This window comes from Glossina fuscipes, unplaced genomic scaffold (assembly GCF_014805625.2).
Source record: "Glossina fuscipes isolate IAEA_lab_2018 unplaced genomic scaffold, Yale_Gfus_2 2, whole genome shotgun sequence".
NCBI lineage: Eukaryota > Metazoa > Arthropoda > Insecta > Diptera > Glossinidae > Glossina > Glossina fuscipes.
This window is the reverse complement of record NW_023998416.1, coordinates 31,244,566-31,267,200: the sequence shown is the minus strand read 5'-3', so window position 1 is coordinate 31,267,200 and position 22,635 is coordinate 31,244,566. Positions and strand designations below refer to the sequence as shown.

The 22,635-nt window shown below is 34.8% G+C and overlaps 1 protein-coding gene across 4 annotated transcripts in view; it reads left to right on the top strand.

Moving 5' to 3' along the window:
* Positions 1-15,232, top strand: part of LOC119634253 — a 70,655-nt gene extending 55,423 nt beyond the window's left edge. For all 4 annotated transcript variants that reach the window (XM_038028325.1, XM_038028326.1, XM_038028327.1 and 1 more), the window contains 4 exons: positions 11,442-11,745; positions 11,811-12,051; positions 12,117-12,635; positions 12,705-15,232. In XM_038028325.1, the coding sequence (XP_037884253.1) occupies positions 11,459-11,745; positions 11,811-12,051; positions 12,117-12,635; positions 12,705-15,044 (3,387 nt within the window). In that variant the 5' untranslated portion in view covers positions 11,442-11,458 and the 3' untranslated portion in view covers positions 15,045-15,232. The remainder of the gene's footprint in view (positions 1-11,441; positions 11,746-11,810; positions 12,052-12,116; positions 12,636-12,704) is intronic.
* The last annotated feature ends 7,403 nt before the right edge of the window (positions 15,233-22,635 follow it).

Here is a 22,635-nt window from a genome sequence, read left to right as displayed (position 1 = left end):
CTTGTGCTGGTTTTTAGAGCCCGTGCCCGTGCAGTAAAAAAGTTTCGATCGGCCGTCTCCTCCATAAGGGTTTCTTCGCGTGTTTTTCTTGAGTGTAATCGTCTGTGGAGTGTATGTTGGGTAAAAGGTGATGTTTTTTTTTTTGGACTTTATTTTTCCCTAATTGCTTCAAGAGGTGGTAAATGGTTGATGGTGGCCTTCCCGCCATATCTTTTATTGACTGACGCGGATTTTGCTTCAATATTGCATTTAAACGGTTGTTGTGAAAATTGTCATAAGTATCTCTCATCCTTTAAAGACTTGTGCCGGTCCGGGAATTTAGCGAACCAATTTCCAGTCCAGCGCATACGCAGCATATTTTTTCAGCTTTGAACACGAATGTATTCAGTGAAAGCGGACTACTCGGTTGATCCGGTGACTTAGAGGTAGAATACAGATTCTTTGTAACTGATTATATCGAATGTTGTTTATTGAATAAATGTGTAGAAGCGCGGACTCGATTTTTTGTCACAAGACATCAAGTTGATAAAAGATAAAAGATATATCAAAGTTGCAAAAGGATAAAAATTTCGGTTAACTTAGAAGGGCTTCGACAGATCAGATGTCTAGATCTATATTTCGACAAAGGTTGAACTTAAAGAGCACCAGTTATAAATTTTAAGCGAATACCTTAAAACCTGTCTTTGTACATCTATACCTTAAGAGGTAAGCTCGCTCTCAGCTTATCTTTGTTACAACTGCTGTGCAAAAGATTAGAAGCTTAATCGATAATTTATGTTTTCCGTCCAGAGTACCTGGTTTTTTTTTTTTTGGTTGTTTTGTTTTTTTTTTATGCCCTATTTAATGAACGTATAATAGGTTAGAATATCACCACGGTGTTGATTACAAAAACGTGAACATTAATATTTTATTTTGCCATCTAACCCACAGGCATTTTCATTAGCACTTAGGTAAGACTTGACCTAGTTTTAGCTTAATGTAAAGAGAGGGAAAGAGGGCACACACAGAGACCATACCCAAGTTTCTGCTGTGCCTAATTTAGAAAAGTTACGCCAAAAGGTGGTCATAACGGTAATTATTGGTATAACAAACTTATTGACATTTAAACATGTGTTGTGATTTCGTCTTTAATAAACAGTCAGTGCTTGCCTTTTAGCATAACGGCAGAACATACATACAACGGTCAGCATTTACCGGGACTAAATAAGGAAAAACATTATCACATTAAGTATAATATAATCAATCCATCGCCCATCCGTCTCTAACTTTCCGCACCTTTTTCAGACGGCAATATGTAAAGACTTTCAAAATTCGTATCTATTTCTGCAATGATTTCATCATTTGAAAGAGTTTTGAGATTTGTCGATAATGGGGCTAGATCTAGGGAATATCGTACGTAGAAAAGTAGCTCGAACTTTGAATAATAATACAACTGTTATCAGCCGTTAGCGTGTGGCTAGTTCTTTTTGAACCACTGGTGCAAGTGGGTGAACTCGGTACTCTTTTGGTAAAGAACTTTCTTAAGCCAAAATTTTCATGCCTTTTATAAACTTTAGGATGCCAGCTAGCTCTGGCAATTCTAGTTTTCGATGTTTTACGGCGACGTTTTTGGGGAGTTGCCTGAGTTCAGACTAGTGCCTGTAAAATCCATTAAAAACGAGCAGACCACCAATAAATTGTTCTTTCTAATGGAAAAGAGCTGCAATGGTGTCTTTCAAGACATCAAAGACTAGTATTTACCCAGCAAATGCAATTCCGATTTTATCATCGTTTTAAAAAGTAACAAGAGGTGTCTCTTGATGGATGGCTCCATCTAAAAATAGTATGGATTTTTTACTTGACATGTCATCTACCATTCTACTCCACCTATTTTGCTAGACATGTATCAGTTCCAGGAATTATTGATCGACATGACAAGTATATGTATCATAAAAAGAGCACAACAGCGTTTCCTTGACTCTGCATTGAGTTTTAATAGTTTTTTGCTGAATTATATGTTATACGGTAGATACATACAAATTTTATCTTTAAATTTTGCCAAAGGCTTTTCTCGCCTGGATGGGTATATGTATGTTGTTATGCTTTTTGGTAAACATCTATTATATACTTAGACGTTTGCTATGTATATGCCCAGATAGTTGAAAAGCATTTTCCTTTTGTTATTGTATTCGTCTCACCAAGCTTGTTTGGTTGAGCGTATAACGATAACAAAAGTTAAAATGTCTTTAAGCATCTATGCCAGATACACTCTGTTCAGACAGATTGTGAATGTTTGCTTTTCTTCTGTCTCTGTTTGCTTTCACCCGTCAGCGATTCTAGTTACTTTTTACCTCCCCCTTTAGTTATTAATAATAATAATAATCAAAAAAAAAAAAAAAAAAAAAAAAAAAAAAAAGCAGTTAGTAGTTAATGGCAAGCAGATCTAAGGTCGTTGTATATAAAATTGTTTTTTATTATAATTTAGTGGACTAATTGCTTTCTCCTTTTAACTTTCTCATTCTCTTTGTTCTTTATGCTTAACAGAGAATTTGTAAACACATTCATGCGATTCGTAGAAATACTTTCTCTTTTCGTTTTTTTTTTTTTTTTTAAATAATAAAAGTTTTAGTTGCAAATAGTTTTTTGTGCAAATATTTTGCTATCATTTTAATACTTATTTAACTATCGGCAAAGTAAAAGTTTTCAAACAATTTTTCAAAGCAAAATATTTTATCTTAATCTTAAACGTACTTAACCATTAATAACATCAAATTAATGCATAAGCTAGCTATTGATATCAAGTCAATTAAAATGACATATAATTTAGTTTATCTTCAAAGCCGAACTGTTTCGATACCTCAGTTATGACATATTGAGCTGCCGATTAAAGCAACGACATGAGTAGCTTTATAATGAAAGTATTTAAGTGCAATTATTGCAACACTTTATCAAAGCAGATGGAATTTCTTTTATATAAGTTAATTGCGTTTTGAAGCTGATGACAATAAGAAGTACATTCTGGGATTGTGGTCATAAGAGAAAACATTTGTATTCTTGCCACAATTGTTTTGATTTCATCGTATTCCGAAGGTATAGTAGAATACACATACCAATAGAAAAGCAGTGCTCCGGGAAAGCGTTTTAAGTGCAATACTTGATGTAGGCATGTGAACGTTGCAATTACATTGACGTATAATTAATATGTTCGGCACCTTACCAGAATATAATTCCCTTATTGAGGGGATCGGAACTACGGAGGAACTTCTTACAACAGGATTTGCAGAAGGTCGCTGAATTACGCGGTTCCGTCATTATCACATCAAATGATGGTGAACGACGGACAACCATGTAAGTTTTGGTATGGGCCTCGAAGCATAGCCATGCAAGTTATGGTCGACGCCGCGGTAAGTAAGTTATTTACTTACGGGCATAACGATCGGTCGAGTAGTTCCTATAGTACCCTGATAACCCCAGCGAAAAAGGAACGCGATACTTGGAGACTCTGGCAATGGCTTCTCCTTTCGCCTAACAATATCTAACAGTCGCTTAGGGCGATGAAAAAAATTCATAAGAAAGAAAATTCAAAGCGAGCAAAGAGAGACCGAAATCAGTCTAATTATTGCTATTGTGTTACAAAACATAGCGTGCTCATAAAAAATATCTATACGTAAATTTCTTCCTTTAATAATGTACATATGTAACCGTAAAGAAAAGCCAAAAAAAAAAAAAAAAAAAAACACAACTGAAAGAAAACCTGATATGTATTTATATATATAGGATATTTGATGAAAGTTGTAAGTCATAAATGAAAAATGTGTAAAGTTTCCATCACATATAGGTAAATACGTATACATACGTAGGGTATACATATATAATTTTTTTTTTCTTTATTTCCTTTTCAATTATTGTTGTTTTCATATTTTTCTTTGTATAACTCATATTATACAAGTTTTCTATTAAGCAAGACATATGCTTTTATTCTCTTATTGTGTTTGTTAGAATTAAACAGACTGCTATTGTGTAATTCAACAGTGTAGCGTTGTTTAACTTACCGCAACAACAACTTTCCTAGTTTCCTCGTTTCTCAAAATGAAATTAAAGCAATTTTTTAAACTTCTATTTACGTGCTGAATCTTTCCTTTTCAACGTCGGCGTAGAATCTCGGTCTTAACCATGCTCTTCGTGTGTGCATCGTGGAAGGAAACATTCGCACAAGCTGCTAAGTATGTGTAATAAATGCAAGTATGTATGTTACGTAGTAAACCCATATTGTAAGTTTTGATGTTGTTTATCAAACAATAGAATTCGAAGCGGAAACAAAGATAAAGCAAAAAAGTATATGAAAACTCGATTTGATTTGACAGCGAATCTTGTATACAGGTTCAGTCAAACTGCGTTTGTGGAAATCACTCATAGAGTTTCTGTTAACATAGTCAGTTACTTGACAAGCACTCACTTGACATTCACTTGACAATTACTCTAATGGAAGTATTACGATATCTACGATCCTGCCTAAGTATATTCATAATATTATTTTTATTAAAAACTATCGCACTGTTGGATGCAAAAATAATGATGAACTTAGTATACTTGCTCGTCTCTCCTTCTCTAAAATAAATATTCTTCTCATACTTTGTTACACTGTGTAAACGTAATATGAAACCGTGATTTAATAGCTCTCGTAACTTTTTTAACATATCCTGACTTTTAGCCAGTATGCTTCAATCTTTTCAGAGGATTCTTTTTACGGCAGATGCAATAAAAATATCGCTCTAGTCTTTGACACGTGTAAGATGCTATTAATTTCACTTTCTAGATACGTTCGGTTTTCATTCATCCATTCTAGGTCAAAAAGACCAAAAAGACTTTTCTTGTAATCGGCGTATATTCTTCTTTGGTGGATTCATAGAATTCATAAAGACTCGACTTCGAAACATTTGATCTTGCGACTGCGATCGATTCGTCCAGTTATACAAATCTTACTTTGAGGCTTGTCGTGTGGCCTTAACTAAATGAAATAAGTCAGTGAGTTACTCTCTGGTAAAAACTCGCCGATACGCAAGTGACATGTCATTACATTAACTCGCAGAATGACATAAAGATGTCTCACTATTAACGAATCCGTACGCCGATCGCATCAACTCGCATTAGTTTGCAAGTTGTAAAATTATGAAAAAACTTGAATTTCGTATGTCAATGTTGGTCCCACGAACTTATTGCGTTAAACTAGAAACGTTTAATTACTTATAATTTATTCGTTCGAGCGCGCGCTTCTCACTTACATACTGTATGAGAAAATACATTAAAGAGGGAGTGAAAAATTTCTCATTAGAGAGAATAATTAATTTCATTATTGTTAGCATTTTTTTTGTAAAATTTTATTAAGTCATGCAACAATTCTGTACATTAATTAAATGTCGTTCAAATAAAATACATACCCATTACAAACGTACGCATCTTCCTTCGAAGGCAGAAAGTCTCTTTCATTTTCTCGTCGAAGTTGATGAGCTCGCATAATCGTAAATATTCTGATGATAAATTTGCCGCAGATTAGAGGTATGAGGACAATTTTTTGTTAATATCTAAATATATATGCGTAATAACTTACTTGGATATTATTATTCCAGCGCCGCCTTTTCTTTTTTTATGATGAACCTAGCTTGTAGACATTTATCTTACGCCTTGTGTTTCTACCGATGTTAGCAGCAACTTCGCTAACATTTCTACACTACCTATGCAATTTTGGCATCTACACGGGTCATAACTTCGTCAGGCATCATCTGAAAAATATAGGTACCGCTGATAGCGACTTCGGCAACTCTGCGAGTGACAGGTATAATAACTATCCTTGTGAGTGTGTGGCCATCTCTAGAATAGCTCCTATGTTTGGCATGGAACAACGCATTATGACACCAGAAAGAATTTAGTGCTCCGACTAAAAGATGCTAGAACGACTTATAAGAATCGTAAAGCTGGTACGCTAAGGGCACGCAAGAGTATAACTGGCCTTTCAGGTTGCACTACGGATTGCTCACACAACAATACACTACGCATTTAGCCTCCAATATTTGTCTATTCTTCTAAATCTTGAGATCCCATATTAACTATAAGTTTTTATATCCTACGCCGCTTTACGGTAGACGGGTATATTAAGTTTGTGTGAATGTATGAAAGTTTGTACACTGACGTGTTTTGGATCAGGGACGAACGCCATTGAAAGTGATTAGCATCGGACCACTTCTCCGATCACTTCTCATATGACGATATATTTTGAAAACTCGAAATATGGATAACTATAGCGATTTTTAGGTTATGTAATGTTAGGCCGTGCCACACTATAGTGTTTTTAGTTGTTTTATTGTTACTTATTTAATATTGTAGCATGCAATCATTTACAACCAAAACTACACTCTAGAATTTATTCGTTAGATTACATTTCTTTCCTTTATGAGGAAGTATATATGTGTACATATAATGAAGCCTATAACTGCACTACCTGATTTTATATGAAATTCAAAAATAATTTTAGCTTTCGTACGTCAACCGATATCCAAAATTCGCTTTTAAGCAATTGTATAGCTTTATTGCGTCCTTGATTTATGTTTTCCTTAGTAGATATCCCAGAATCCCTTTTGTTTCTATTATTATGAAAAACGGATTTTCCAACAGCACCCTATAAAACTGATTGAAAAACTCTGCCCTCGCTGCTAGCACTGAAGTAAAACTTTCTTTGTATACATTTGTATAATTCACTCTTGAGTATATATATACTAAAAAAAATGCTTTAGATATTTAGGTGCTTCCTTTATCATATACAACGAATGTGATAGTATTTGCGGCACTGACTTTATTGACTTTTCTTCGAAAAGTTTAATTTCTTTTTCCCAGTTTTGTTAAATAACATCCAAAGAGAAAACAGCAAATAACAAACTTTATGGTTATAAAAAAATATTTCGTTCTTTTTTTGGAAATTTATTTTTATATGAAGGCAATGACTAAACGAATTTTGCAACAAACTTTAGAAAATTAAAGGAAAATTGCTTAGAATGTTTTAATAAATTTAAGTAAAAAACTCAGATTGCAGCTACGCTCTACCACTCTTTCTTCCTGATCATCATCTCGTTCATATGCGTCGTAACCTAAAAGAACAAACAGTAATCTTTACAGATAATTTAATACCAATGATTTTGAAAGCGCCACCCATATCCCAAACCGTAATCTTGATGTGGTATTCATTCATACACTGCCGTTTTGTGAATTTACAATTAAAACTTTTCATTTAGTTTCTAGATATAATTGTTTCTAATAATCATTACTCAGTTATAATCTGCCAAGAATAATTTCCTGAACACGTTCTCTTAACATTGTAACATTGTTTGTGTTTATACCTAGCTTGCTTTTTCTCTACCTTCTTGTTCTTTCGTACGTAAAAAGAACTTGATGCAAATTTTTACAACATGTGAAAAACTTTACACAGCAAGGAGAAATTTCATGACATTTGTTTACTAAACCTCATTGAAGCTTTTCAAATCAAATATGTACCATTTTGATGAGGCTTATCACCTTTTGATATTTTTTTGGTAAAATAATAATGTCATCATTGAAGAACTCCCGGAACTTCTAAGCGTAAAACCGGGTTAAATGATTGCAAGAGACTTCTTTTCAGCGGTCGGTTTTACTGCATTAAGAGAGTTCCGCCATACACAGCGGAGGTGACGAAAGTTGCAAGCACAGCCCTCTCAATTTCTATTGAATCGTGTGTTGAGGGCGTGCTTTGCCTAGCGTTGTCGTAATGGAAGACGATATCGTATACTTAATGAACATTTCTAAATGCGTTATTTTTTAACAATGGAGGGTGTAATCAATCGGGTGGCCAGTTTGAAGCAGCTCATCGCCATGTACGACTGCCTGTCAATCCTACAAAATGCGAAGCATCAAAGAGTCGAGTAGGTAAGTGCCGCGACTGCTAAGTCATTGTTCGCTGGTCAAAATCTCAAGTTTATTGTATCTGCAGTAAGTGCTCAGTCAATAAAGGTATAACTCTTACTAGGCTGCACTCTTCATCTCCCTAGCTTTTTTGATTGGTCGTAATAAAAACAAGAAAGCAAGTGCACAAGTAAATAAATAAACGCAAAGTGTTACCTGACGGTAACACTTGGATCTTAATCCAAGATTTTTACCACAGTTTCGTGCAACTCCATTCATCTTAGACGAGAATTTTTTGCACACATTTCTGTTGTGCGTACCCTACTTACCATCACTCATTGCTAACGTCTTCAGAACTGCAGCCATTCACAGATGTATATTCGGTTCATTCGCTGTTTATGCCTGCGGTAGCCAAACATACTACACTTTCTTTAAAAGTTTCGTAGACCTTATCTATAATTGTCAGCGAATAGAGCGCGGCTTGTTTTTAGCTTCGAAATTTTCAAAGCAGAAACGAGAGAATCATATGCTGCCGATTTCGATAAAGTATCTTCACGATAACCATCACGAATATTTGCGCAAGTGGTTTTAAACTGAATTTAAAAATACCTTAAAGGTTTCTAGTTTTCTTTATCTAGGGATGATCATCTTTCAAATGCATGCTTTATAGCAGTACAACTCGTAAAGCCATCTAATGGTCAAAAAGCCATAAAGTGTTTTCTTCCATATTACATATCGCATAATATTAAATATATGTATCATAATAGATACATAATGCATATAATCCAACGTCTTTTAAATTTATTCCCCAAATATGTATAGAAAACTTTAATAAAGATATGCAAAAATACAAAGAGTTAATCTGGTGAAGAAACTGTTTCTTTATTGCATGCGTTTCGTTCTTAGAGAGCAAATCAAGTGGTTATAGCTAAACGTCAATTATGGTGTTCCTCAAGGCGTCATTACCAGATTGGTAAAATGCAAAATAACGCAGAAGTGACAAAAGATATTGGTAGTAGTAGTGATTTACCATGTTTCTGTCAGTTCTCTTGTTGAAAGTGCAAAGAAAGCCCGCCTGGCGGATATTCTCGTTTAGCATTTTAAATGGAGACGATAAACGAATAGTGTTTGCGTGTTACAGTAAATAGTTTAGCATATCAAAGGTGAGTTAATCCAAAACTTCGGCAAACAATAGATTCCTGGTAACCTAAAACTGCCCTTGAGCAAATTAACACAACACACATTATTTCTACGCCGTATTTTTAGAGCCCTTAAAGGAAAGATTTTTAACTTTCTTAATTTAGATAGGATTTTCAAGATGGAAGCAAACATAAGTTGCTGAAGATAATATGCGCGCTTTAGGATCTTCGAGGCAAGTACAGTAATTATAGGTTACGCAATTTTGACAAAGTCACTGCTTTTTTAAGCAAATAAGTTCAGACAAACCTGATTGATCACGAGTGTGTATCTGGCTGGTGAAGGCGTCTCCAATAGATTTTTCCGCCCTTAAGGATCACATTAAAAATATATTTATCTTTCAATTGATTTTCTTGCGTCACTTGAGACTAGACTGTTTAGGTGACACGTTCCCTAAGTAGCGATAGCTTTTAAGCCATAGGTTTAACCGATCGCTTCAGAAGGCCTCCACGAAAAATTGCTTACGTAAAATAAGATTTGGAAAAATGTCTACCACCGCCGATGGATCATGACAAATTTATCCGTATGGTTGCGACACCCAGAGGCATGCATAAGAAACCCCAAAAAGATTATATATTTTTGATCAGCATAAAACTTCAAGACGATTTAAGGTGGCTCTAAGTGCGATCGTCTAACTCCTGCGATATGCTTTTAGTTGCTTCTTTCGAATAGCAAACGAATGCTTTTTATTCACTTTTTAAATTCTATTAGGGGTAGATAGATTTGTTAGGCTTTGTAAATAGTAGTGGTTTTTGGTTGTCCGTCTTGGCTTCGTAATGTACCCAAAGGTATCTAGATTGTGGAAATCATGATTTAAGAAACGACAAAAATCAAGCTACATATAAATATGACTAATACATGTAGTGTTACCCAAGACGGCAGCAATCAATGTTTTTAAAATTCTCCCGTCTACCACTACACATCATATGTAGACATGTACATTAAGTGATTTTTTTTCAGATACATTCTTATATCAATTGCACTGCGTACCGCAGATTCTCTTAACATAAATACACTTTACAACAATTGTTCGGATGCTGGAAATTTTTAATATTTTTCAATACGTTTTCCAAGATTTTTGAATACTTAAGTATATGCTTAAATATATGTTTTCTCGACTATTATTGTTCTATTGCCCCCCCGAACACGTGTCAGTTTAGCGTAACGGATATTCACGACTGGCTCTTATGGGCGAATATGATCTTTTGCTTTCCAGTCCTAAAACTATTCTATCTTGTCAATAGGAGAGGAGCCGAACTTAGTTCATGTTTGAAATATATGTTTGCAGTGAAGTGTGTTTAATTTTCAGAAATACAAACGATATATGTATAGTTGTACGCTTTTATTCTTTTTTAAGTAAAATTCAATTGCTACTCACACACACCGTACAAATGGACTGAAAAATGAAAATAAAATGTGTTATATATCGCTTGCCATTATATTTTCATGCACGCATAACACATTTATATGCATGCTTTTGTTAAAATCTAATCAACCATATGGGGAATGCAGGAGACTAGTGCTTTGAAAAATAATATAAATTAAAAATAAAATATTTGAAATTGTTTTTGATTTTTATTTAAAAGAGGGAAAAAAGTGTATGCGAAATGGACAACATTTTTTTACGTACGACTGTCTAACGAAAAAAAAGTGTAAGTATCACACATCAAAATAAAATGAAGACGTGAGTTCATTACGTTTGAAGTCTTCTCTAGACTTTTAGACATGTGCACATAGTTTGGTATCATTTATGTGTCACTAGGTCATGACTTCTATACGCATTGTATTATACATACAACGAGTCTAGATCTTAAGCACCAACCAACATTTGCATTATAAAACACCAAAAACTTGACCCTACTACCTTATTATTCTGTTCCTTTTTTTAAAATGGTTTTATGGAAGGGTGTGAAGAAATGATTCCACACCATCAGCCAAAATATCTTCATACTAAAATATTATTGCATTTTAGTGGTTTTTGCCGAGAAATAAATTAATGGAAAATTTTTTTCATAGTAAGATGTCAGTGTATATCAATCTCTATCAAGATATCGCAATAGCGATTTATAAGCAGACTACAAGAAAAGAAATAGACTTAGGAGAAGACAGACTTAAATCGATTCAGAAAATAAGAAAATGGGCCTATCTCAACTCGTTCTAAACGCTGCGTACATGTGGAAAAGTTTAATATACCATTCGGCAAAAGTGGTGTAAGGTCGAAAAACGCAGATGAAATATGTCTCCTTCACATTATTTTCAATTCTTTTTGTGTTATGCTGTCTCGTTCTTATAATTAAATTATATTTAATTCGTATTGAGTTATTTTCTTTTTATTTTAGAAAATGTTCCTGTAGAGATGGCAAAAATTTCACGACGTGCTCTGGCCTCGTCGACTACAACATTGATTTTAAATAATAGTACTTCAGGAATTTCAACATCGACATTAAATAATCAATCATCAACGGCCTTCACATCGGCAGCAACGCGAACATATGCAACAAACTCTGAAGAAAGCTCTACTCCGACAAGCTATTCATTTACTGGCAATTCAAGTTATCCAGATCCGTTGCGTTTGCATAACGCTAATGATAGCGGTGTGGGTGAGAAATATCCAACCTACACATATACAACAACGACTCTTAGGTAAGCTGCACGTCTTTTAGTAAAAATATTATTTACAAAAAATTCATTTTTCAATATGCTTACAGTCCAAATAAATATGTGCCGTTTACTGCCTCACCAATACCCGCAGACATTTATAATAAAACCCTACAAGCTCAAATTTTGGCAGCGGAACGTGAACGCATTCGAGCCGAGTTTTTTGCGACATATGACGTCATGACTGGAGTACGTATAGCCGCTACTTTAGGTGGGTTTTTCGGTCTTATGGTCTTTTTAATTGTTTGGAAGAGCAGGAGCAGTTCCAATGAGACCATGAAAGTTTTGAAGGTATTTCTTGACTCTTTTACCTAAACGATAGCCAACTGACATTTCTTTGATAATGAACGTTTTAGGATCCCAAAATGGCCGCTGTAGCTGCCGTATGCATGCAGGAAGAGGAAGAACGTGAAATTCAAGAAGCTATGGTGGCCACTGGCCTTTCTATATACCCAGATGAATATGACGCCATACTTTACAGACGCCAGCGTATGTTATCGTTAGGTAATGTAAGTGCTCCACCCATGCTTAATCGGGGATTTCGTTTCTCTTCGGTGGGCGGAGGTGGCTATAGTAGCTTGCTGGAGCCACCAAGAAGATTTTCATTTTCTGCTGCATCCGGAGCTTTAAGTATAGGCGGCGGTAGTTACGTTGCTACGCGAAAGAGGAGCGGATCGGAAACTTCACGTATATTTAGCAACTACCCTATGGGTAGTTTTGGTGCAGACGATTATTTTATGGAGACCGATGATGAGGTAGAGAATGGCGATTACGTTCCGCAGGACAATGCAAAACAATTAAACGAAGTAGGAAGGGAGGCGGAAAGGAAAGATTCTATCAAAAGTAAACACGGTTTTCTTAAAGTACCATTAACGGTGCGTTATTGTTTAGTTTACTGTACTTACGCATACAGACTTTAAATTTAAACTTTTTGTATTCCTTAGGGTCAGGACTCACGCCGCAGTAGTGCTATGACTTGCTGTAGTAGTGACAGCTCTTATTTAGAAAGACGCTATTCAGCGTTCACCTTGGGTATGGCAAATCTGCCCAATACATTACAACGTAAACATTCAACGGCTTCACGAACATCGAGCACTGATAATTGGGATTATTATTATCCTGACATACAAGTGATTCAACCTACACCAAAGTCTTCACCGTGTCCCTCGGAACGCAGCATTTATGATCAATTACAATCTCATATACCGACTCAAACTATAAAAACAACGACGTCTTCTGCCACTTCAACAGTACAGACCAATTCGCGTGGTGTGATAAGTTCAACTGTGACAACCAGCAAGACTGTAAAACCAACAAGCTCTTTAACCCCTCTCAGGACTTCCATTTCTTCAGTTCCATCTACTACGAAAGTTCAACCTTCCGCCACCTTCATACGTAAGCACAGTATAGCTTATTACGATCCAGAAAGTGCCCAGTCAGGGCGGAAACAGCAAATACATTCAATTAGTGCCGACACGGTTGACGTCTATCCGTACAATCAACCCTTGTGTGAGCGTGGCATATATGAGGATTTGCCACCGATGCAAATCCCACACACACCACCATCAGATGTTCGTCAAAATCTCGTTCACCCGAGCGAATCGCCAATGGAAGACATACGTTTGAATGCAAGACGCAAAGTTGCTGTCGTGGAACTTCCTCGTATACCGTATCCCGAACAAACAACACCGCCTAGCCTAGCGACCTTAACCTGTGAGAATAATAATACCTTTTCAATATTCGCGAACACCGCAGCCGCCCTAGCAGCTGCTAACTCCAGCAGTATAAGTGTAGACAGTACTCCATTGAGCATTGATAAGTTAAATGGCAGCGGTAGTTTGGGTACCGTATCCGCTAAAGCTATATTCAATGCCAACAGAAGAGCGCCGTTAGCTTCATTAAGTTCCTTTAAGATTTCCTCTCTGGAATATCAAGATTCCGAAATGCGTTCGTTGGACGAAGATTCGGTTTTTATTGAAAGCGCTGCAGACACCGACGAAGACATGCAACAGCTAAGCAGTGACAGTGAAGAAGTGAGTTTAGGTAGCAGTCATGAGATTGATTTAGTTGCACAAGATCATGAGAGTCTAGTACCTGATTCGGCCGAAGAACAGGACTCAATAAGAGGAGCTATACCACGTACCTGTCACCTGCCGGCCAAATATTGCGGTGAGAAACGTTATAGTTTGGGTGAATCCTTAACTGTGACACCTACCATCAACGCCACCAATTTATTGGGTAGTACAGCCATAACTGCCAGTGCGCGTGCCCGTCGGTCTTTATTACAACGGCACCGTACAATTAGTGTTTCTTCCAGTGATCGGGTAACACTGTTGGGACAGCAACTCAAAGAGTTTCCCAGCAGTGGCACTCAAACACCCTCCTCAAGTGTCGAGTCTAGAGCTCCCTTGGAAACTCACTTTGGAGCCATTATTTGCACAAATAGCCCACCCGCACACCAGCGACGTCGTGCTCAATTGCTGCAGCAATATAGCGATCCGTATAGTCAGCCTACTACAACTACAACGACTACGACTACAGCGACAGAAGAAGAGACCTGCTCGACTATGAATACGGAATTGGGCGCTGTTGGAGTTTACGGCGGCATTGAATTGTCAGTTACACCTGATAGCTTAGGTGGGACTGACGTCACCACCACAGCCAGCAATGAAACTGCAATATTAGGTAGCGGCGGTCGTGCCTCTACCAGTTTAACCCAACACAGTAGTTTAGCTACAGTGATTAGTTTTGGTCATGTCAGTCCATTAACCGAGAGCCAAACATGTACAAGCGCTTCTTTAGGCGTGGTGGTAAGTGATGACTTCCCCGAAGTTTCAAGCAAACACAAACATGCACAGCAACAACTGCCACTTGCTCTAGTAACTAATGACCCCTGCGGTTCTTCGATATCGGATTCATTTATACAACAACACCATCATCCTTTGATCAGTATGCCTTCCTCGCTCAAAAGTCTTATAGTACGCGGTTCTTCCTCACAAGCAGTTGCAAAATTAGGAAACGTAAGTCGTAGCGCTACTAATTTAACAAGCGCTAAAGAAGCTGACGATGATAGTATTTTATATGCCGACCATCGCAGTCCCTGTCCTTCCCTAATGTTAGAGCTTCCCCTTATCAAATTGCCAACGGAAGATAGTTCTCCCGAAAATTCGTTAACTTCTGAACTAAACGCTGATGTTGAACCGAGGCAATGTAAAAGTGATCAAACCGGTTATTCTAGCTTACCGGGTTCCGCACGCAAATGGTCCAGAGAAACATTATTCTAGCTAGAATTGCTCTTGACGACAAACAAATCGTCTAAACAGTTTGCAACCAAAACGGTTTATAGTTACTTGACGATTTATCGAGACATAAACCATAACTAATCAAGGAATTTGTTACTGTTATATTCTTACGTAAATGAGCTTGTAAAAGTTTGTTTTAGTTTTTTATGTAATGACTAACGAGTACGTTAAATATATATATATATATATATATATATATATATGCAATCGCACCTTTAATACCAGAATACACGCGTATAGTACATTTACCACATATACAACATGTAGGTTAATAATGAAATAATACAAAATGTCCGTAACAATTCTCGTTAGTTAGTAAAAGGGAAAGCGAATTTAGACATTAACGTAATATGTAACACAAGTTGAAACCAAAAGATTTCCTCTTGCCTTCTAATTCTGGTTTCCGTTTCTGTCACCTTCTAGGGGCTTTCCGAAGAAATTTAAGAAAGAGCTTATTTTAACCCTACAAAAATATAACTGTATAACCTTAAGTAAAATTCATCTTTCTCTTTTCAATGCTCTTGGGTTCTTATCATGTTTACTTAAGACGGGTAGGTTTAGGTTCGGAACATATTATTACTATTTATACGCTAAGCAAAGGGATAGTAGGGATTTAGATTATTTATGTTAAGTTATTGTATACGACATTTACAAATTTAGCTTTGCCATTGGCGTTTTACCTTCGCGTAAGGCGTAAAAGCTTCTTTACTTCTTTGGACTTACCAGTAAGAAGTGAGGTGAAATTCTGTACAAAGCAGTTGAAATAATGCCCTGATATATCTTGTCGTATGCATAACGATGTATAATATAAGTGGAGAGATACAATATTCAGTAAAATCTTTGGTTTTTTTTTTTTTTAATCAATTACTGTGTCTATTAAATGGTTTCACCGCTCGGTTTCCCCATTCAAGAACCACAACAATTAAAGTACGAAACTTTTTGATTTAAAAGCAGAAAATGAAAGAAATGACAACGTTAGACAAGACCGACCATTCAATACACTACACCACTTCACAACGAAATTTTTAAAATAAGGCACCACGTGGTGATTGATCTTAAAAATGGCTCGCTTGTATCCATTTTTGATACGGCTTGCCCTTAAGTTAAAACATGTTTATATAGGGAATTCCATTCAAATATCTCGTAAATTGACACATCTAGGTTGAACACGGGCGCACACTCAGAGGGACAGGCAACGTGTCGCAAGTTGTATACATCCGTATCCTTGCTGGATAAAGCTATAAAGAGAGGAAGGACAAAAAATTCAGATAATTGAAACTTTAATGTGAAAATTTCAACACAAATACAATAATTTTTTTCTAAAATCCTGCTTACGTACAGAACTAAAATTATGAACCTGCCCTCTCAAAATTTATAACACTTTTCTCAAAATAAATTCTGGAACGTTTATTGGAAAAGGCATCGTGCATAGCACTTTGCCGGAAATTGAGAAAATTACGTATCAGGCTACCACTTGCATCGGTACGACTTCGGTTATGACGCCAGCTTTGTTTGAAAAGCATTTTAAAAATTTTTATAAAATTTTATAACTCAAGCTTATGGTGAAGCCGCAAAAATGACACGAAATCATCAAACAAGCTAGAAAATGCATGGCTAGTTAATGTTATTATCTAATAATCATAAATCAATGCGTTTGTCTGTACAAGTACATAAACTTCTATCAGACTTTAAGAGATTGCGTTTGTTTTGATATTTTAAACCTTTTACTATCTACATATATTGTAGCAAAGTTCGAAGCTTTTGCTGTTCGTACCACATAGGCATAACGGACACATCGGTCCATAGGCGTAACGGACACAAAAGTTCGTGGAATAACCTGTATATGTCGTCACTATTAAGGAGTCAATTGAGTTTTTAGATATTACCAACGTTCAAAAGATATGTTTCATAATATTCCGACTATTAGTTTTCAAGCTAGAGTTGTTCGAATGACACTATTTTCGCTGTTTTCGAAACAATGCAGAACTCTGAATTTCAATTCCCGCAAAAACAAGGTAAAAGTTCTAAAGTGGGTCACGGTCCACCACTAAATACCATGCACCATCCTACAGTTAATCATAGATCTTTTCAAGATAAGGTGTTATATATGTGAATAAATCAAAAATGTAGTCCAATCTAAACCATTTTTAAGCCACTTGTAAAATCTGAATTGCATTTGTTGATTAAACGGTTTTTGATGATGAAAAATGATCGTTCGCAATCAACATTAACTTGAACGACCTTATGGTTACTTTTGTATGTCGAAAAAATCAATTAATGGGTGATTTGCTAATTTTACCCAAAATCGTATGGACCGGCACCGACGATACTCAATGTTTCAGTCGCTCAATTTCGGCATAGAATCGTTTTGAAAGCCCGAAAAGTGAAGTTGATCAAGATCAAAAGACATGAGCATTTGTCTTTGGAAAATATCTATTGGCAATGAGTGCCGCGTTCGTTCACTTTTAACAACAACGTGCTGGTGATTCAGACCGCTATTCACTGTTGACGATGTTTATGCGAAATCAAAAGGACTTTTTCATGTGGAATGGATGAAACACCCGAGTCAAGCACCGGCAGTTAACGGAATGGACAGCAACGATGGCGAAGGCTGTCCAATGCGGCAAAATAAGTAGCTTCACCAAAACTATTCGGAATGTCATGAAATTTTGACATATTTCATTAAAAGGTTGGCTTTATCTCAAAATCAAATGGATTCCGCAATGTCTACATGTAATGCTACGAACTTATTGGCTGACAGATATATTTATCTATTAAGAATATATTCACTTTTTCTCAGAACAAATTTATGCTCCGTCAATGGGAACAATTAAAACTCTTCGGAAACTAATAATCGGAAAAATCGGTACATTAGTAATCGTAAAGCATCCTAAATGTGTGATTGAAATCACTAAATTGCTTCCGAAGAAGAAGCAAGAAATCCTTATCTAAACAGTTTTTAAAAAGCTCATATTATTGGAAAGTAGTACATTTAAAAGAAAAAACAAGCAAAGAAAATAACATTTTTGAAAATGATTTTCCTTTATTTACTTTTTTTATTATAAATTATCTTTACCTTCTGAAACTCATGTATACCTGAAATCTAAGGACTTTACAAATCCATTTCGTATATTAAACTGGACTAAAGAATGTAAGAGATATGAAAAGTGAAATTGTTATAGCAACAAGATAACAACAACAAGAGCCAGAAATCGAATAATCAAAAATGCATATACACATATATATATATATATACACAAACACATGCGTATGCATTCATATTTTCATAGAGCGTAAAGAAAAACGAATTTTGGGAAATCGTTAAAATTATTTTAAAGAAGTAATTAGAAAATAAGAGCCAGTAGATTTAGTGCACACGCGCAAACATACATACACACACATACGCTGAACCATATTAAATGAAATGTGTTTAATTTATATTTACACCTAGAAAATCGAAAAATACAAAAAAAAAAAAAAAAAAAGAAAATCTTTCCTAAAAATCATCCCACCTATTGAGCATCTATTTTTCTATGGAAATTGAAAAAAACTTGTAAAAAAAAAAAAGGAAAAACGAAAAAATAAATAACTAAATCAAAATAACACAAACCTTCCCTAAAACGTAGATAATTTGTACCTTAAAAAGCCTTCATTTTTTTGTACTAAACAATAAACTGAAGAAAATAGATGAGAACACAAAATTTTTTAAACTCTTGACAACTTTTAAAAGCAAAAAAAAAAAAAAAATATAATAATAATAATAATAAGAATAATTAAAAGTTTAATATTATTAAAGAACAATTTCATTCAAAATTATGATGAGATAATGTTAATAATTTTAATTAAGTAAACAAGTTATTTAGATCAAAATTTAATATAACCAAAGAAAAATTACGAATTTTTCCGCCTTGATGCGGATATTATTATGTATCCACCACCTTAAGAGTAAATGCATAAAAATTAAAAGCCCACCAACTCAAGTAAGTATGTTTAAAAGTAAATAAGAATGCTTCAGTTGGGCAAGGCCGACTATTGTATATACTCAAGCACTTGTTTCAATTAATTATTCATGAAAGCGCTCATATTGAAGTACACTCAAACGTGGTCAACGTGGTCGGAATTTCGAAAATTTAATTTACTTGTCAAAGTTGTTGTTTTCCAATTGCAAACCACAAATAAATCTTTGCAATTGTAGTAGGTTGTTGTTTCCAAGGGAGCTCCTATACATTGTGCCGTCTAAAAATTAAATCTATGTGATCCAAACACTGTATAATTGATTTATTAGGGACAAATTTTTATCATAGAGTATTAAAAATTACACCTATTTGGCATATAAAGGCTTATTAGAGCCCTTATATGTGTTCGGGTCCAAAATATATAGACCTGTATGATTCACATTCGGTAAGATGAATTTTCACGGCAAACTATTATTGTGAAAGATTTTTCAGCAAGAAGTATTGAAAGTTAGGCCCTTTTGCCCTAATAAAGATTTAATTTCCGTAGGAACGGTTATATGGCAAGGGGTTCAAAAAATTGCCACAACCCATCCAAAGATTTTACACATAAATTTAGAATCCCAAAACAGTGTTACTAAGCGATTTTTGTCACGAAATTCGGAAAATTACAATCTACTTTCATGTAACAATTTTTCGAAGTAAGCAGTGATCGAAAAACTTGTCCATGGCGAACTATTTCAATTGTTGCCTCAAGATATGCCAACGTACCAAAATTCATCAAAATATCTAAGAACTTGTGACCTGTAAGTTGAACACAAACATACATGGACTTACATAAGACGATTAGGCGGACAGACAAGTTTAAATCCATTGAGAGAGTAATGCTGACTAAAATTCAAAAAAATAAGTCAACCTCAAGTTCTTGTAGGTGTTACGCACGTATGCCGAAAATTAACACAGCCTTATAAGACAAGTGGTGTAGGGTCTAAATATTCAATTAACAAATTATGGAAGTGGAAGCAATGAGTATTTTTTCTAAAATCATCGAAATCGCACTTAGCGATTTTGACTTGAGACTTGAACGGGAAGTTATCCATTTGAATTTTTTTCCATTCATAAGTTTGTTGCATAACTGCAATCATGTACGTATACTAATAGTATGCAGTGCAACTTCCTACCAAACAATTCATATTCTTCAAGTTGCATTCATCAAGCGTTTCCGTTTCGAATTACTCATTGATGGCGGTGGTGGGTATAACTGATACTGAATTAATGCTGAATGAAGATCGTAACTTACTATTAGATGAAATACATTAAGTATAACACAAAGAAATTAATTATATGAGAGAATATTGTATCGTAGAATTATGAATAAAAAAATTCACAAATTAAAAAAATATTAAAATCTGTTTATGTAGTGGAACCAATTGTTTATCATTTAAACAGATTTTCATAATGTACACAAATACACGCCCAGACAAACATTTAAAAAATTTGTATATAAATTTTCAAGAGACAAAGAATTTATAAAAAAAAAAAAGCTCAAAAGAAAAATAAATAAAAGCAACGTTAAGTCAATAGAAAATAATAGTTAAGCGTTTATATTAAGACAACTATTTAAAGCAAAAGAAACCCAGAACTTTATAATCCACTGAATGTATTTAAACAATCAAACCTTTGATTTGATTCGAATCATCTTCCACTAATTCTGACGTGAGAATTATTCATCACTCTCTATTTATATTATCATACCTCAACTCGTACAAATATTTTGGAGTAACTGTCTTAATTTTTTTTGCCCACCATTGACGTAAGGAATTTGAATTCACATATTCTTCCTCTCTCCGTTTATATCATCCCGATACATATGCTAGATACCCCATACATATTTTCAGCATGTAGTTTTAAATCAATTTAGTTATATTCCACAATTCGTCCGTCGGTCTGTCTGCCTGTCTGTTCGGCTCTTGTTCGCAAATGTATTTGTGGCTAGAAATGAAATTTGAAAATGGCCGTGATTCACCACCAATAGGTTCAAAATGGCGTTACAATCTAAAGTGCATACTGATCGGAAGTTTTTTTAATTGGGAAAAGCTTTTGGCACTATAAGTACTGATTCAAAGATTAACAAAGTATCAAAGTTTCGCGCCAAAGCGAACACACATTTCTGTTTGTTTTTATTGAAGAAACCGTCCGGCCCACCGTTAAATACCCACTACCACTACGCTTAACGCAGTGATTCGTGACCTATCAAAACAAAACATTATAAGGGAAGTCATCGAAAATGTGGTCCGATCCGAATCATTTTTGATAGCGTTCGTCCCTTGGCTAAAGCACTTTGCTGTACCAAATTTCATCATAATATCTGAACAATTTGCTACATGCAAGTTGACCGGAACAAAATATGACAGACAGACTAAGCCCGTCTCGATCGATGCAAAGAGTGATTCTAAATCGATCGGTGGGTCTATCTCAACTCCATTTGAGTGTTAGGTACATCCGCACAAGCTTAATGTACCATTGTATGTATCTACGCTAGTGGTGTCGAGTATAAAAATTAAATAGTGAATTATTTAGAAATTCTTTCGCTTTACCGAGAATGAAGAGATATGAAAACTTGTTGTTGTAAGTTATTGTTAATTTTGATTTATATTTCTATTAAAATAATTTTATATTTTGTTTAAAATTGGTATAAATTAATTAAGAAAATCAAGCAAAGGCAAATTATAACGAAGTAGGTTATAGAAAAAATTTAAATTATTAACAAAATATATATTTATTATTATAAATTGTAAAATGTGTGCAATATGTTAAGTTAAAAAATGAAATAAAAATAATTTAACAGTTACTTGATTTAAAAAGAAAAGCAAATGCAGCAAAAATCACTAAAAACAAATTGATACAAACGTATGTATTTATCAGTATTTTAGTTAAATGTTATTTAAAAAATTTATGAGAGAAATGAAAAGTAACAAATTATCTAAAAAGAAAGAATGAAAAAAAAAACAAAATTTATGTAAATGTTAGCAATAAAATTTAATAAATAAAAATTAAATATAATATAAACAACAGTTAAATGCATTAAAGTCGGCCAGTTATTCATTTAACGGCTTTTGAAAATGGGGCGAGAATATGGCGACTGCTCGAAAAGGTGGTCCGATCGAAATCGTATTCATTAGCCTTCGTCTTTGGGCGAAACCACATTTTCCATTTTCCAAGAATTTTAATGGTTTCCTCCCATCATCTGAATAAATTATACAGCTTTCCTATTCTCTTTATGGACGATTATATGAAAGTTATAGAATAAACTCTACGCGAAAACGTAAAGCTGCTTTTTTGGCAGTGCTACCAACTTCTTGTCCAGATAACATAACTCAAAATATAAAAAAGGAAAAACGCAAAGACGTAACATAACGAAAATTGTAGCATTTGTTTTTTTTTTTTTGTTAAATTACTTGAAATTTAGGAAATATAAATGTTTTATATATAAACAATATAATTTAATAAGAAAATATTTAAACCTGAAAATTGGGGTTCAAGGAAAGATTTTCGACTCACCCTGTTCTCAACGTTATGGAGATGCGTAATATGTTTTTGCATACTTTGCGAAATTCAGG